Source organism: Oncorhynchus mykiss, chromosome 15 (genome assembly GCF_057628025.1).
Source record: "Oncorhynchus mykiss isolate SJ-2025 chromosome 15, ASM5762802v1, whole genome shotgun sequence".
Taxonomy (NCBI): Eukaryota; Metazoa; Chordata; class Actinopteri; order Salmoniformes; family Salmonidae; genus Oncorhynchus; species Oncorhynchus mykiss.
The window spans coordinates 22,253,366-22,271,659 of NC_143036.1; the positions used below are offsets into that span (position 1 = coordinate 22,253,366).

Here is an 18,294-nt window from a genome sequence, read left to right on the forward strand (position 1 = left end):
TATTGGTTGCACCTGTCTCTTATTTTGTTTTTTGATTCAGTACTATTTAAGCCTGTAAGGCCCGTCTGTTTTTGTGCGGGCTTGTTTTCTGCTAGTCAGGTTGTGCGTGTAGTGTTCCTGTCCGTTTGTGCCCTGTGTTGGATTGGACATTTTGTGATAATTTTCGCCTGTTGTTTTGGGCGTTAGCATTTGGAAACCAAAATAAAGTCTGGTTTTCCTAGTATCGTCTGCTCTCTGCGTTTGACTCCGCACCCACCACTCCAGGCGTTGTGACAGTGTGTCTAACTATCTGATAACTATGATCAATGCGTGTCATTACTATCACCATATCACTACTATCACTATGACACAACTATCACAATATCACTACTATCACCATTTCACTACTAACCCCCATATCACTACTATCACCATATCACTACTATCCCCATATCACTACTATCACCATATCACTACTATCACCATTTCACTACTATCCCCATATCACTACTATCACCATATCACTACTATCACTGTCACTACTATCACAATAGCACTACTATCACCATATCACTACTATCACTGTCACTACTATCACCATATCACTACTATCACCATTTCGCTACTATCCCCATATCACTACTATCACAATATCACTACTAACACCATTTCACTACTATCACCATATCACTACTATCACTATGTCACTACTATCACCATTTCACTACTATCCCCATATCACTACTATCACCATATCACTACTATCCCCATATCACTACTATCACCATATCACTACTATCACCATTTCACTACTATCCCCATATCACTACTATCACCATATCACTACTATCACTGTCACTACTATCACCATATCACTACTATCACCATTTCGCTACTATCCCCATATCACTACTATCCCCATATCACTACTATCACAATATCACTACTAACACCATTTCACTACTATCACCATATCACTACTATCACCATTTCACTACTATCACCATTTCACTACTATCCCCATATCACTACTATCCCCATATCACTACTATCGCAATAGCCCTACTAACACCATTTCACTACTATCACCATATCACTACTATCACTATGTCACTACTATCGCCATTTCACTACTATCCCCATATCACTACTATCACTATGTCACTACTATCACCATATCACTACTATTATTATGTCAGTACTATCACCATATCACTACGATCACCATTTCACTACTATCCCCATATCACTTCTATCACCATGTCACTACGATCACCATTTCACTACTATCACCATATCACTACTATCACTATGTCACTACTATCACCATATCACTACTATCACCATTTCACTACTATCCCCATATCACTACGGTCACCATTTCACTACGATCACCATTTCACTACTATCACCATTTCACTACTATCCCCATATCACTACTCTCGCCATATCACTACTATCGCCATATCACTACTATGAATCAATGAGAGAGATCATCTAGCCAAGTCATGCTGGGTAAATATGGGAACTGACCACAGCGCAGCTCGTCAGATCCGTCCCCACAGTCATTGACCCCATCACATACAACCCCCTTGGGCCCCGTGGGGACACAGCGCCCGTTACCACACTGGAACTCTCTATCTCTGCAGGGCCGGGCCAGGGTGACCGGAGAGAGAGGAGAGAGAGGAGAGGGGGTGGATAGCCTGCGGGAACCTATGGAGAGGAGGAGACTGTTATTGTTTTTAAACCATTTGTACTTACATTGAGTCTACAGCATTTATTCTTATTGTTTTGCTGCTGTATGGTAGATTATAATTTGTTTATCAAATATAGAACATGTAGCAACTTTTCAAACCAATGCATATACACAACTGTAAATACTTTGTCCAACACACACCATTTTCACAGCCCATGAGTTCCAAGCGGAGGTAGATGCCGTTCTGGAAGTCGTGAGGCAATACACGCACAAACTGAGCCAACACCATCCTGTCCAGCCTGGTGTAGGACACACTCCGGTCGTCACGGTTACCCAAGAACACCTGGGGCATCAACATTGAAGTTGATTGGATTTTTTGTGTGCCTTTATTTAACCAGGAAAGTAATTGAACACACATTCTCTTTTACAATAACGACCTAAATTGGATGATTGGAAAGAAAATGGATTGCAGTGAAATTCAACAGCAAATTAGAGTTTTTCTATATTCCAATATGTACACTAGCATACTTCCTAAAATTAAGTGGGCATGCTAGAATAGAATTTGGAAAGTAGGTGGTGCTAGGGTTGATGGGTAGTGGGCACCTTGGCTCTGGGGCGGGCATCAGCAATCAGCTGCTGGTAGGTGTACCACTGTCTGCCATCGTTACTGAACTGCAGGTAGAAACTGGACACGTAGGTGTCAAACACACCTCCCCCTTGAGTCAGCACACCTGATGGACACAGAGAGGGAGAGATAGAGAGGGTGAGATAGAGAGGGAGAGATAGAGAGGGAGAGAGAGAGAGAGAGAGATAGAGAGAGAGAGATAGAGAGGGAGAGATAGAGAGGGAGAGATAAAGAGGGAGGGATAGAGAGGGAGAGATAGAGAGGGAGAGGTAGAGAGGGGGATAGAGAGGGAGAGATAGAGAGGGAGGGATAGAGAGGGAGAGATAGAGAGGGAGGGATAGAGAGGGAGAGATAGAGAGGGAGGGATAGAGAGGGAGAGATAGAGAGGGAGAGATAGAGAGGGAGAGATAGAGAGGGAGAGATAGAGAGGGAGGGATAGAGAGGGAGAGATAGAGAGGGAGGGATAGAGAGGGAGAGATACAGGTGAGAGATAGAGAGGGATAGAGAGGGATAGGGATCGAGAGGGAGAGATAGAGAGGGAGGGATAGAGAGGGAGAGATAGAGAGGGAGGGATAGAGAGGGAGAGATAGAGAGGGAGAGATAGAGAGGGAGGGATAGAGAGGGAGGGATAGAGAGGGAGAGATAGAGAGGGAGAGATAGAGAGGGAGAGAGAGGGAGGGATAGAGAGGGAGGGATAGAGAGGGAAAGATAGAGAGGGAGAGATAGAGAGGGAGAGATACAGGTGAGAGATAGAGAGGGAGAGATAGAGAGGGAGAGATAGAGAGGGAGAGATAGAGAGGGAGAGATACAGGTGAGAGATAGAGAGGGAGAGATAGAGAGGGAGAGATAGAGAGGGAGAGATAGAGAGGGAGAGATAGAGAGAAATAGTGAGGATGTAGAGAAAGAGAAAAGAAGCAAAAAGAGTGAGATGTTAGAAGAGAAAACATTGATAGCGTTTTTATATCATGAATTAACTAGCACCCATATAAAACTAACTTGTGCATGTACACAGCCACGCATACTATCCTCCATATACTTTGGCTGCAAGCAATATGACCCCCTGATTTGATTTGTTTTGTTTTGATTTGGTTTAAGTGGTTCATTACCAGTGATGTTGTGGGGTCTTAGCAGGTCCAGCTGGAGATATGGGGCTTGCACAGCTCCACTGTGGCCCTCGGGGGCCCCTGTAGGAAGGTTCCTGTACTGCTCTGTGTCAGGGCTCCAGCCCTGCAGGTCCTTATGGGGGTCCCGTGCGTACAGACGCCCTGCCCGTGGAGGGTGACCCCACTGGTGTGAGGAGGCACTGAAGCTGGAGTCAGGGAGAGATTGGACCCCCAGGGGTGACCAGCACTCCTCTATACAAGCACAAACACAGCATACTTACAAATATATTTGTTAAACTACAAATACCACCGATCAACAGATTAAATCTTGCATTACATTTTGGTTGATCTCCAACAATATTCATCAGTGGTCTTTACATCAGATTATTCATAAATTATTCATAAATTAGATGCAATGACAAAAAGCTCAAGGTAAAATGTGGGACAAGGCATTTGATTATTGTTAAATCAATGAGTGTTTTCATTGTATCAGTCCCTAGTCAAATAAATGGTTAAATAGATCAACGATACTGACCTCCAGGTGGAAGGGGATACGTGGGGACCAAGGGTATACTGTCATCTGTTGGGGTGGAGGGTTGGACACTGACTGACACAGTAGCAGGTGTCGTGGCCACTGAAATGGTGCCATGGTCACCTGACAATAGGGAGAACTTCAGCACTGAAAAATCCCATTCCCACTGACATTCTGTCACCACCTAATATCCTCTGTCTAGGTTAACTGTGTTTGGTTAGCCAGATATAACCCCTACCTCAGGTTTCCATTTCAAATACAGATTTCAACAGCTATCATATCAGCTAGCATTTTAGTCAAAAATATTTTTTTCCAGCTTGATATCGAGCGTTGGAATCATTGACAAAAGGGGAACATATGGTTAGTAATGTATTAGATACTAGTTACCTTCACAATAACAACACTTGTCACCTTCCCCTGGAACCAGACTCTGACCCTGCAAGACAAAATACATTATTCGATTGTTGCTATGACACAGGGCCGTGAAAGGAAACTAGTGAGTCGTGTGTCAACAGAACTATAGAGACTTTTTTTGAGGTGGCTGAGGGAACACACATGCTAGAACATTTACTTTAGATAAGAACCCTCTTGTCACACAGTGGTATAAAAACACATTTTTAACATGATGTATTCTGACATGTGTGCACGCGAACACACACGCAAGCGCACACAGATGCACATACAAACACACACACGAGCAGAGTTACTGTAAACCTCAGTGTTCCTGACCTGGGGGCAGCCAGTGGCAGCATGTTGGCAGTAGGGGGCACACTGCACTGTGAGGTTGGGCAGACAGTGGCACAGCTGGCACTGGCCCGCCTTCCATCGGTCCCCAACTGCATGGGACTGGCCATGGAACTCACACTCCTCACAGGGCTCTGTCTGACAGCTGGGGACAGACACACACACGCACACATGCAAGCACACACATACACAAACACATACACTGGGTCATTTTACCATCTCTCTGCCAGGCTCCAGAGTACAGGATGTACCATACATTTATGGGTGTAAAGCAATTCCACTCTTTAACCATTTCTAAGTATCACTTTTACTTGCAATGTTATTGAAATGGCTGTAAGTTGACAGGAAAGGCAATGTATTAAACAAACATTCATACGTAATGTATTGTATTTAGATGTATTTGTCATCATGTATAAACATGATGAATGTGATTGAATGTGTACGGTGTCTTTTACCGGCGAGCTTTCCTGTAGATGCCTCTGCACTTTCTCCCATTACCATGGTTACTAGGGTTGTTGGGACTGCGGAAGGACCACTGGACACTCTGGACCCCACACGGTCCTAAACACTCCCCCCAAGCTGACCACGTCGACCAACCACAGTGGACTGACACACACACACACACACACACACACACACACACACACACACTACGTTACATTGTAGTAATTTAGCAGACTCTCCTATCCAGAGCAATGAGGGTTTCGGCCCAACACAACCGCTAGGCTCTCTGCCGCCCACACAGACAGTCAGCAATACAGCAGTGTAGTACAAACAACACATCTTTTCCAAGTACACTCTGTATTACTTTCATAAGCCTTTACAGGTGTTAAAGGAATTAAACAATTCCTATATGTGTTCATTAACCAATTCAATTTAAATCACTCTGTCTGTTTCTAAGAATTTGTAAGATCCTTATTTGCATAAAATGGACAGAGACCAGTCTACCAAGATTAGCCAATAGAATTTATTCTCGAGAGCGCTGATCATAATATCATGTACATTGGTTTATATACATCACATTTCGTCATAGCGTCTTGAAGGCTCCTCCTACTCTCCGACAAGGACAAAGCTACTTCTAAAGTCCATTCCACCTCACTAGCGCACATACATGACACACTATATCTGGATTAACTCCTGAAGTCTCACCACAGTTTATTACCACTTAGCAGACAGTTCCAGTCCCCCCCAGATACGGACAACCTGGAGGGGCTCTCGCTGTCTTATTTTATCTCCACAGAGTTATAGCCGGGTCGGTTCAAACATAGGTTAATGTTCCTCTTTGCTTACTTTAGACACACACACATACATTCCTCTCTTCCCCCCCTCCAACCTAGTTGGAGCTGTGTGTATTATTTTTAATTGACTCCTTGTTCATGCTACATAACCTCTAATCCCTAATGGTTAAGTTTCTGAGTAGAATTATTTAATCATTCATCTTAAACCTTGATAAAATATCTTAACAACAGAATATTGAATGGACAGTAAAACATGTTAACATGAACTTGAACAGAGGTGAAGCCTGGGTCCTGTTTAAGAGACAGGAAATGAGAAAAGATGTAGGGACTAAAAGTGCTTTTAAAATAGGAAGTAGTACCATCTCTCCATATAAGTACACTACTTTCCATAATCACATTGTTTTATTCTCCCATTTCTTCCAACTGAACACAACCTAACAGGATGGTATACTGTGTCGTGTTGTGTAGACTAACCTGTACATTCGGTGTTCGGCTGGCAGTGTTGAGGTCTGCCTCTCTCACACGTACAGATCTCACAGTCCTTCTTGACATGCTGTCCAGGCCAGTACCGCACCCCGGCCACCTCACACACACACTCCTCCGGCAACACACACTGCTGGGCATGGTTCATCACCCGACCCTCTGGACACCAGCAACCTGCAGGAGAGAGGAAGGGAGAGAGGCAGGAGGAGAGAGAGGGGGAGAGGAGGAGGAGGGAGAGGGGGAGAGAGTAAAGTGAAGAATAGTGAAGGCTAGGGCTTGGAAATACAACTCTCCAGCATGAACAAGTGTGTGGCTAAACTCAGTGCTTTATACACACTGTAGGTCAGCAAACTATTCTCTATGTCGGTCAGCGTTCTGTTCTCTTGGGATCTGCAGCCAATAAATGGGATATTTGATCAAGAAAATATGACTACAGAGCACATCCTCCTCTACTGTTCTCTGACCTGAGAAACATGGTACAGTAGGGTCACAGACAGAGCCACTGCTGATGTGGGCACAGGACACTGGGCAGGGGGCACAGCTGAGTCTCACCAGGCCACTAGGACATGTGATGTTGGCACAGCCATCTTGAGGGCAAGGCTCTGGAGGAGGGGGGGGGGGGGGGGGAGAGTGAGAGAGAGTGAGTGAGATAGAGAAAGAGAATGTAAGTTCATGGCACTTCATCAATTATTAGCCCTTCCATATCTTTTGAAATATATTTCAGTCTTAGTGGACTTACTGATTTCTGTGGCCAGGTTAGATTCTCCAGGGAGCTGGGTGCAATCTCTGCCCCCATTCTGGGGTGGGATGCATCCCCTTTGCCTTACCTCCACACCCCCACAATCCTTAGAGCAGTTAGACCACGTCACCCACGGCAACCAGTGCCCATCCACTGTTGACAAGAGGCAAGTATGTCACGCAAAGAGGGTTCACATTGTGATAACAATAACAAGTGAAATAACAAGTGATGATGATGATGATTATGATGTCGACAAAGATAACAAATCTAATGATGAAGATTCAAATGACAATGATGATGATGATGAAGATGCTACTCACTACTGTAAGTCGCTCTGGATAAGAGCGTCTGCAAAAAAATGACTAAAATGTCAATGTAAAATGTAATGATGATGATGTTGATGCAGATTGTGAAGACAAAAGTGATGATGATGAAGATACTACTGCCGCTGATTAATATCATGACGATAACAACAATCACCATATGGCTCATCTCTCACCAGGACATGACGTGCTGAAACACTGCTGTCTCTGGGTGTCGTCCCCTCTGCACTGACCCAGGGTGTCCCCCAGGGGGCAGAGTCTCTGCCTGATCATGGAGCCTGTCCCACAGGAGAGGCTACAGGGACTCCAGGGGCCCCAAGGGGCCCAGCTCCTACATCCCTGCTCATCAGAGGGCCCCCCTAAGGGCCCCAGCAGGGAGTCAGAACAGTCTGCCATGCCATTACACACCTAGAACAAACACACAGAACCAAAACTAGAACAACACCTAGATCACTCGACTTAAAGGCCCAGTGCAGTCAAAATGCTGTTTTTCCTGTGTTTTATATCATATATCACATTTTATACCATTCAGCTGATGAATCTAACACTGTAAAAGCCCCCCCAAAAAATGTATCAGTGTTATTTCCTGATAGTTACTGATTGAAAATACAATCTACACATGACCTTCTAATCAGCAGGGTTGCATGGGCGTGAGTTTCGGCTTTCCATGGTGACATCACCATGCGGTAAATTGGTTAATAGACCAATAAACAAAGAGAGTTCCAAACCACTCTGCCAATCACAGCTAGTTCTCAGTTTTCCCCTCCCAACTCAGACAACCTCCAGACAGTTTTCGAAAATTTGTGTTTGAGAAATATTTTTTTGCTAAAAGATTACTAATATATTTCAAATTTTCATGGAAATCTTTTAGAGTAAGGTGCTTAGCTGTTACTCAGAAATTATTTGATGAAAAAATGACTGAATTGAGCCTTTAACATTACTGGCAGCACTTTATTTGTAAAAAAATATACAAGGGTTATATTCATCAGGCACCAAACAGAAGAAAAAGGACTGAAACTGAAATGTTTTCTGTTGTAAAACGTTTTTAGTGTTGAATGTCCTAATGAACACGACCCAGGTATATACAAATGAAGGACATGGTAAGATAATATACTGTGCTGCGTATTTTTGGCCCGAAGCATTTGTTTTGTTCAATGTCAGTAAGCACTGGAGAAAAATGTTTGGTTAGGGGAATCTTACTGTTTTGAAGGAGACACACGATCCGTCCAGGCAGGTGAACTCAGGACAGATGTGACTGTTGTTCTTATCGCCAGGGAGAGCAGGGGATGGGCTGGTCTTATCTAGTTACAGGACAATACAACCACAGACTATGGACTCAATTCAATCAAAACGACATGAAATGGACCATTTGAAACAAGGTTTGCAGAGCTCCATGTCTCTAAGTGATGGTTTGTGCACCGCGGCAGATTCTATTTTCCTCTCACAACTCACCACACACCAGCTCATCCTCTCCGTGTGGACAGTCGGCTACACCATTGCACACTTGAGTCGCGTTCACACACGTGTGGTTGTCACATGGAAAGCTCCCAGGGCAAGGTGGGACCCTTGTAGAGCCTAAAAAAAACAGACGGTGCTCTTTTTATAAACATCTGTTAAAATTAATTTATGGGATGCATGTACTCGTGTTGGAGTGTATATATTTGCTGTACATATATATTTCATATATTAGTGTTAATATGCATGTATTATACAGTATGGTTCCTATCCAGTAGGTGTCAGTACGATATACAGTACCTTTCAAAAGTTTGGACACACCTACTCATTCATTTATGCTAAGCGTGTGCAAAGCTGTCATCAGGGCAAAGGGTGGCTACTTTGAAGAATCTCAAATGTAAAATATATTTTGATTTGTTTAACACTTTTTTAGTTACTACATGGTTCCATATGTGTTATTTCCTAGTTTTGATGTCTTCACTATTATTCTACAATGTATAAAATAGTAAAAAAGAAAGAAAAACCCTTGACTGGTTCTGTATGTTTCATGTATTTTCCATCAGGTGCATTACTAACCGCAGTCATCCACACTCTCGTCGGAGGCGTCCCTACAGTGAGGTATCCCATCACATAGCTGCTGGTAGTCCACACACTGGTCACCACTGCGACATGGCACCTGGCCGGGGCCACACGCCCGGGGACAGCCCTGCTCGTCACTCCCGTCCAAACAGTCTGTCTCCCCGTCACAGTGCCACGCCCGGGGCACACATTGCCCATTGGCACAGGCAAACTCATAAGACTGGCAGGCTGGGGTAAGAGAGAGGGGGGAGGGTCAGTTTGGTCCTTACCCACAAGGCACCTAGCTAGGGAGGTCTTATAGATCTGAGAGATTAAGATATGTTGTATGAAGTATATTTCACCCAGTAATCCAGATGAGTAATAAGTCCATACTGCAGATACCTATCTAATACTTTCAGCAGTGCCTTGTGGTAGGAGTTATGGTGGTGTTTGGAGTTGGAGTTGTGTTGCAGACACTGTTGAGTAACTCTTGGGCAGAGTGCCAGCCTTCCCTCTTGATGTTCTCAACAGTATTGTTGCTCTTACCAGAAGTGGGTGAAGTCGGGTTGATGGGTGTTGCTATGGTAACTGGGGCCATGGTGACTGGTTGACAGTTGTTCTGGTCCTCGTCCTCTCCGCCCTGGCAGTCTGTCACCCCGTCACATAGCTTGGTGAGTGTCACACAGGTGCCATCAGCACACAGGAACTGACCAGGGGCACAGGTCACTGTCACATAAACAAAGGTTTAGCCACCACGCAGGGTGAGTTTGGACATGCAAAAAACACATGAAATAGGAAAAATATAAGCACCCACCAGTTATTATATTTTTAGCGCATACACACAGGTACATGCGTGCACTCACACAGACCCGCACGCCTGTCAGATGGTGTTTCCAGAGGCCTCAGAGCTCTCAATGCTGTTTGAAAATGTGTAATATCTAGGAATGTGTCATTCGTACTGTATCAGTCAATATCAACCTGCTTTAAATTAATTACACATTGCAGTCGAATGTATCATGTCAATATATCTATTGTTTTCAAGTGATAGTGAGGATTGATTGTAAATATTCATGTACCTTCGGTTGAACAGACGGCTTCATCGGTGCCAGAGGGACAGTCTTTGTGGCCGTCACACACCTTGTCTGCGGGGACACACTGGTCCCCAGGGCACTGGAACTCTCCCGGGGCGCACACACACCCCCTCTCATCACTCAGATCCCCACAGTCATCATGGCCATCGCAGCGGTGGAGGTAGAGCACACAGAGGCCCCCTGAACACAGGAACTCCCCCTGGCCACACACCACCCCGCACTCTGACCACACACAAAAACACTTGAACTTGAGAGGGAAAGACAATAATAGACTCGTACATGTAAAGTATAAAATCTAAGGAACGTATGTATACACTAACAGAAATGGTTATAGACACGAACATACAGTGCATTCGGAAAGTATTATTTTCCACATTTTGTTATGTTACAGCCTTATTCTAAAATCGCAAAATAAATTGTAAATCCTCTGCCTCCCGAGTGCGCAGATCTAAGGCACTGCATCGCAGTGCTTGAGGCGCAACTACAGACTCAGGTTTGATCCTAGGCTGTGTCGCAGCCGGCCGCAACCGGGAGACCCATTAGACAGCGCACAATTGGCCGAGCATCGTCCGGATCGTCCCATCGCGCTCTAGCGACTCCTTGTGGCAGGCCGGGCACATACACACAAACTTCTGTCACCAGCTGTACGGTGTTTCCCCCGACACATTGTTGGGGCTGGCATACGGGTTAAGTGAGCAGTATGTCAAGAAGTTGCATGGCTTGGCAGGGTCGTGTTTCGGAGGACGCATGGCTCTCGACCTTCGCCTCTTTCGAGTTCGTACGGGAGTTTCAGCGATGAGACAAGACTGCAACCACCAATTGGATATCACGAAATTGGAAAAAAAGTACAAAAGAATGCAATTATAATAATAATCTCATCTATCTACACACAATACCCCATAACACAGGATCCTGAGTGGAGCAGCGGTCTAAGACACTGCATCGCATTGCTAGAGGCGTCACTACAGACCAGAGTTCGATCCTGGGATGTATCACAACCAGCCGTGATTGGGTGTCACATAGGGTGGTGCACAATTGGCCCAGCATCGTCTGGCTTAGGGGAGGGTTTGGCCGGGGTAGGCCGTCAATGTAAATAAGAATTTGTTCTTTACTGACTTACCTAGTTAAATAACAGTTATATGAAAAAAATATATATATCATAATATTGACAAAGCGAAAACAGTTTTTTTTAAATGTTAGCAAATTTAGAAAAAGAAAAAAACTGAAATACCTTATTTATATAACTATTCAGACCCTTTGCCATGAGACTTAAAATGTATCTCAGGTGCATCCTGTTTCCATTGATCCTCTTTGAGATGTTTTTACAACTTAATTGGAGTCCAACTGTGGTACATTCCGTTGATTGGACATGATTTGGAAAGGCACACACATGTAAGGTTCACAGTTGACAGGGCTAGTCAGAGCAAAAACCAAGCCATGGGGTCAAAGGAATTGTTCATAGAGCTCCAACACAGGATTGTGTCGAGGCACAGCCCTGGGGAAGGGTAGCCCAAACAATTCTGCAGTATTGAAGGTCCCCAAGAACACAGTGGCCTTCATCATTCTTAAATGGAAGAATTCTGGAACCACCAAGACTCTTCCTAGAGAAGGCCACTCGGCCAAACTGAGCAATTGGGGGAAAAGGGCCTTGGTCAGGGAGGTGACCAAGACCCCAATGGTCACTCTGACAGTGCTAAAGAGTTTGTATGTGGAGATGGGAGAACCTTCCAGAAGGACAGCCATCTCTGTAGCACTACCCCAATCAGGCCTTTATTGGTAGAGTGGCCAGATGCAAGCCACTCCTTAGTAAAAGGCACATGACCGCCCGCTTGGAGTTTGCCAAAGGGCACCTAAAGGACTCTCAGACAATGAGAAACAAGATTCTCTGGTCTGATGAAACCTAGGTTGAACTCTTCGGGCCAGAATGCCAAGTGTCACATCTAGAGGAAACCTGGCACCATGGGGGTGGCAGCATGGGGGTGGCAGCATCATGCTGTGGGGATGTTTTTCAGCGGCAGGAACTGGGAGACTAGTCAGGATCGGGGGAAAGATGAACGGAGCAAAGTGGAGCAAAGTGAAAACCTGCTCCAGAGCACTCAAGATCTCAGACTGGGGTGAAAGTTCACCTTCCAACAACCCTAAGCAGAAAGCCAAGATGCAGGAGTGGCTTCGGGACAAATCTCTGAATGTCCTTGAGTGGCCTGAATATACAGTGGGGCAAAAAAGTATTTGGTCAGCCACCAATTGTGCAAGTTCTCCCACTTAAAAAGATGAGAGAGGCCTGTAATTTTCATCATAGGTACACTTCAACTATGACAGACAAAATGAGGAAAAAAAATCCAGACAATCACATTGTAGGATTTTTAATGAATTTATTTGCAAATGATGGTGGAAAATAAGTATTTGGTCAATAACAAAAGTTTATCTCAATACTTTGTTATATACCCTTTGTTGGCAATGACAGAGGTCAAACGTTTTCTGTAAGTCTTCACAAGGTTTTCACACACTGTTGCTGGTATTTTGGACCATTCCTCCATGCAGATCTCCTCTAGAGCAGTGATGTTTTGGGGCTGTTGCTGGGCAACACGGACTTTGAATTCCCTCCAAAGATTTTCTATGGGGTTGAGATCTGGAGACTGGCTAGGCCACTCCAGGACCTTGAAATGCTTCTTACGAAGACACTCCTTCGTTGCCCGGGCGGTGTGTTTGGGATCATTGTCATGCTGAAACCTTGCTGATGGAAGGAGGTTTTCACTCAAAATCTCATGATACATGGCCCCATTCATTCTTTCCTTTACACGGATCAGTCGTCCTGGTCCCGTTGCAGAAAAACAGCCCCAAAGCATGATGTTTCCACCCCCATGCTTCACAGTAGGTATGGTGTTCTTTGGATGCAACTCAGCATTCTTTGTCCTCCAAACATGACGAGTTGAGTTTTTACCAGAAAGTTCTATTTTGGTTTGATCTGACCATATGACATTCTCCCAATCTTCTTCTGGGTCATCCAAATGCTCTCTAGCAAACTTCAGACGGGCCTGGACATGTACTGGCTTAAGCAGGGGAACACGTCTGGCACTGCAGGATTTGAGTCCCTGGCGGCGTAGTGTGTTACTGATGGTAGGCTTTGTTACTTTGGTCCCAGCTCTCTGCAGGTCATTCACTAGGTCCCGCCGTGTGGTTCTGGGATTTTTGCTCACCGTTCTTGTGATCATTTTGACCCCACGGGGTGAGGTCTTGCGTGGAGCCCCAGATCGAGGGAGATTATCAGTGGTCTTGTATGTCTTCCATTTCCTAATAATTGCTCCCACAGTTGATTTCTTCAAACCAAGCTGCTTACCTATTGCAGATTCAGTCTTCCCAGCCTGGTGCAGGTCTACAATTTTGTTTCTGGTGTCCTTTGACAGCTCTTTGGTCTTGGCCATAGTGGAGTTTGGAGTGTGACTGTTTGAGGTTGTGGACAGGTGTCTTTTATACCGATAACAAGTTCAAACAGGTGCCATTAATACAGGTAACGAGTGGAGGACAGAGAAGCCTCTTAAAGAAGAAGTTACAGGTCTGTGAGAGCCAGATATCTTGCTTGTTTGTAGGTGACCAAATACTTATTTTCCACCATAATTTGCAAATAAATTCATTAAAAATCCTACAATGTAATTTTCTGGATTTTTTTTTTTTTTCTCATTTTGTCTGTCATAGTTGAAGTGTACCTATGATGAAAATTACAGGCCTCTCATCTTTTTAAGTGGGAGAACTGGCACAATTGGTGGCTGACTAAATACTGTTTTGCCCCACTGTAGCTGTGCAGCGACGCTCCCCATCCAACCTGACAGAACAAGAGGGTTTGCAGAAAAGAATGGGAGAAACCAAATACAGGTGTGCCAAGCTTGTAGCATCATACCTAAGAAGACTCAAGGCTGTTATTGCTACCGAAGGTGTTTCAACAAAGTACTGAGTAAAGGGTCAGAATACTTATTTCCCCATTTTTATTTTTTACAAAAAACAGTTTTTTTCTTTGTCATTATGGTGAATTGTGTGGAGATTGATGACGTAACGTAACAAAATTTAGAAAAAGTCAAGGGGTCTCAATACTTTCCGAATGCACTGTACACACCTAGGCTTGTTAATACTAATATGAAATTTGACAATAATAGACACCTACACACATCGAGTACAAAAACACACTTATGGACACTAGACAGACATACATTTTCAATCACACCCACCTTGCTCATCAGACCCGTCAGCGAACCCACAGTCCAGGCGTCCGTCACACACGCGGCTGGCAGGCAGGCAGCGCCCGCTGTCACACTGGAACTCCCCCAGCGGGCACAGGGGCACAGGGGTGGCAGGCCCACAGAACTCCTCGTCTGATTGGTCGGCACAGTCCGGATGCCCGTCACAGCGCAACGCCAGGTCCACACAGGGCCCGCTGGCACAGCGGTATTGCCCCGGGGCACAGGTTGATGGGCACAGCTCGTCAGAGCCGTCACCGCAGTCGTCCTCGTTGTCACACACCCATAGGGAGGGGACGCAGCGTCCCCCCGTGCACAGGAACTCTGACTCCTGACAGGGGGAGGGAGGTGGGCACGGGGAGCCCTCACATTGCCATAAGCCCTCAGTACATGAGCTGGAAGACCGCAGACATACAGAATACATCAAACCCATAAAAACACCTTCCAGGTACACATAAACACACAGGGCAAATCCTAACAGGACTTACTATCGAAGTTAGTATCCTTTCTATTCATTCACCCAGCCACAGAACCTACCACAAAACCTATTCACACAACTAATAAAATGTTCCTCTCAGGTGTGTAAAATGACAAAATCAGTCTAGCTGAACTGAGAGACGTGTTAGTAAGTATCAGTTTCGACACCCCAAATGAAAAGCCCACATGTCAAATTGGCGTCACACGACACGGGTGATGGTTTATGAGTTGAGCCGATAGGCGAGGGGACAGACTGACCAGTTCTGGCAATGCTGGGTGATGCTGGCCCCGGGTGGGAAAACAGAGGCTGCCCACTCACACGGACAGAGTGCGGGCGCCACGCAGCCTTCACCTGTAGGTGGAGACAGAGTCAGGGCAAGGATATGATAAAACAGGGAGTTTCTGGGGCGTGCAGGGTTTTGTTCCAGCCCAGCACTGACACATCGCATCTAATCAACAACCCGAATGGAGGTCCATGATAAGTTGAACCAGGTGTCTTAATGCTGTCGTAGAATAAAAGCCTGCACATTCCCAGGCGCTCTCCAGGACCGGTGTGAATGATGACAGACGGGAAGGAACTGGATTGAGATGTAGCCCTTGCTGTCTTACTGTGGTGGAGAGTGCCCGCGGGGCAGAAGCAGCCCTCCACACAGGAGAAGGCTCCACACTGGGAGTCAGGGCTCTGGGCTTCACTGGGACAGGTGGGAGAACAAGCCGGCCCACAGGCCTCATAAACCAGACCATTCTCACACTGCAGGGCTACACAGAGGAGGGGGAGGAGGGTGGAGAGAGGGAGGGAGGAATGGAAATAGTTCATCTGCATTTTGTCACGCAGGGTGTAAACATGTGTAAAAAGGTCTATCCAAGGTCTACCCAATTCAAATTAATGTTGCTCAATCAGTGTCAATGTCCAATCCGTGTGTGTGTGTGTGTGTGTGTGTGTGTGTGTATGTGCATGCGCGTGCAAGAGAAGCTGTACACACGGCAGAGTTCCTGGGACCGCCAGGGGATGTAGACACCACGCCGGTTACACTCCTCAGCGTAGGCAGCGATGGCTGTACACAGACACTCACAGTCCCCCCCAGAGTCACATCTAACACACCCAGAGAACAGGGATTAACACATTGTGCTTCATAAAGAGTCATTAGTAGATTAAAAACCTGTATTGGAATAGGATACTGGTGTTCTAAACTTGACCTAAATATGTAATAACCTCTCTTACCTCTATTTAACCTGTTCTGCTATCAATTTTTGTTTTATGACTTCTGACCCTTTAGGACTGATGCGTTGTTAGATTTGTGGAAGCTTTGCAATCCTTAATAGCACCTCTCCAGTCCTGTGATTTAAAGGTTAGCCACTCACCCACAAGCATCAAAGACACACCAGTCATAGTACTGCTGGTAGGGCACCTCAGGGTGGCACAGAGAAAATAGGTCCTGGGTGATGACAGCACACCTCTTTCTCCCCCACGTCACCCTGTGAGGGTTAATCTGGAACAGGGGACAAAGATTAAGGTGTATGTGTGTGTGTGTGTGTGTGTATGTGTATGTGTATGTGTGAGTGTGTGTGTCACTCACTGTGCCACTCTGTGTGTGTGTGTGTGTGTGTGTGTGTGTGTGTGTGTGTGTGTGCGCCACTCACAGTGCATGGGTCTCGAAGGTCCTGGTCTTGAACATCTGGGCAGGAGGGGCTGACCTTCCAGGAGTTGCCAAACAGCTCGGCTGTAGACTCCACGCTACCCTGACGCGTGGTGAAGTCATTCTCTGTGTCCCCGTCAAAGTTCCCACACAGGCCCCCCACTCGCCCTCTCAGATGAGCCGCGAGACGCACGTATACACGCATGCCTAGAGGAGTGGAGAAGAATGGTCAGGACTTCAGACTGATAACTACGTTTGCTTTGTCAATAATCACAGTCAATAATCACAGTCAATAATCACTTTCTATGATCACAGTCAATGGTCACCGTCAATGGTCACAGTCAATGGTCACCGTCAATGATCATGGTCACCGTCAATGATCAATGGTCATTGGTGCAGCTGTATGACTATTTGAGGAACTGAGGACCCATGACAAATCTTTTCAGTCTCCTGAGGGGGAATAGGCTTTGTCGTGCCCTCTTTTTTCACCTTTATTTAACTTCTTCGATATAGGGGGCGCTCTTTTAATTTTTGGATGAAAAACGTTCCCGTTTTAAACAAGATATTTTGTCACGAAAAGCTGCTCGACTATGCATATAATTGACAGCTTTGGAAAGAAAACACTCTGACGTTTCCAAAACTGCAAAGATATTGTCTGTGAGTGCCACAGAACTGATGTTACAGGCGAAACCTAGATAAAAATCCAATCAGGAAGTGCCGCATTTTCTGAAACCGCCTCATTCCAATGACTCCTTATATGGCTGTGAAGGAGCTGGGAGTCAGCTTACGTTTTCCACGTTTTCCCCAAGGTGTCTACAGCATTGTGACGTATTTGTAAGCATATCATTGGAAGATTGACCATAAGAGACTACCAGGTGGTCGCTTGGTGTCCTCCGTTGCAATTATTGCGTAATCTCCAGCTGCAGTATTTTTCCGTTTGCTTCTGATGAGAAGCCAACTGCCACCACTGATAGATTATCGAATAGATATGTGAAAAACACCTTGAGGATTGATTCTAAACAACGTTTGCCATGTTTCTGTCGATATTATGGAGCTAATTTGGAAAAAAGTTTGCCGTTGTAAGTGACTGCATTTTCCGGTCTTTTTCTTAGCCAAACGTGATTAACAAAACGGAGCTATTTCGTCTACACAAATAATATTTTTGGAAAAAATGAACATTTGCTATCTAACTAAGAGTTTCGTCATTGAAAACATCCGAAGTTCTTCAAAGGTCAATTATTTTATTTGAATGCTTTTCTTGTTTTTGTGAAAATGTTGCATGCTGAATGCTAGGCTTAATGCTATGCTAGGCTATCAATACTCTTACACAAATGCTTGTGTAGCTTTGGTTGAAAAGCATATTTTGAAAATCTGAGATGACAGTG

The 18,294-nt window shown here is 45.2% G+C and overlaps 1 protein-coding gene across 1 annotated transcript in view; it reads right to left on the bottom strand.

Annotated features, from left to right (window-relative positions):
- sspo (SCO-spondin) overlaps positions 1–18,294 on the bottom strand; it is an 82,317-nt gene that overhangs the window by 49,655 nt on the left and 14,368 nt on the right. Inside the window, exons 22-43 of the mRNA XM_090199011.1 lie at positions 16,914–17,116; positions 16,635–16,762; positions 16,256–16,365; positions 15,882–16,031; positions 15,531–15,624; positions 14,787–15,190; positions 10,552–10,788; positions 9,494–9,724; positions 8,915–9,037; positions 8,663–8,763; positions 7,639–7,870; positions 7,140–7,292; positions 6,865–7,002; positions 6,392–6,574; positions 5,135–5,285; positions 4,665–4,824; positions 4,323–4,371; positions 3,939–4,058; positions 3,407–3,655; positions 2,279–2,406; positions 1,877–2,018; positions 1,513–1,692 (exon numbers count right to left, since the gene is read on the bottom strand). Of these exons, the coding sequence (XP_090055137.1) occupies positions 1,513–1,692; positions 1,877–2,018; positions 2,279–2,406; positions 3,407–3,655; positions 3,939–4,058; positions 4,323–4,371; positions 4,665–4,824; positions 5,135–5,285; positions 6,392–6,574; positions 6,865–7,002; positions 7,140–7,292; positions 7,639–7,870; positions 8,663–8,763; positions 8,915–9,037; positions 9,494–9,724; positions 10,552–10,788; positions 14,787–15,190; positions 15,531–15,624; positions 15,882–16,031; positions 16,256–16,365; positions 16,635–16,762; positions 16,914–17,116 (3,666 nt within the window). The remainder of the gene's footprint in view (positions 1–1,512; positions 1,693–1,876; positions 2,019–2,278; positions 2,407–3,406; positions 3,656–3,938; positions 4,059–4,322; positions 4,372–4,664; positions 4,825–5,134; positions 5,286–6,391; positions 6,575–6,864; positions 7,003–7,139; positions 7,293–7,638; positions 7,871–8,662; positions 8,764–8,914; positions 9,038–9,493; positions 9,725–10,551; positions 10,789–14,786; positions 15,191–15,530; positions 15,625–15,881; positions 16,032–16,255; positions 16,366–16,634; positions 16,763–16,913; positions 17,117–18,294) is intronic.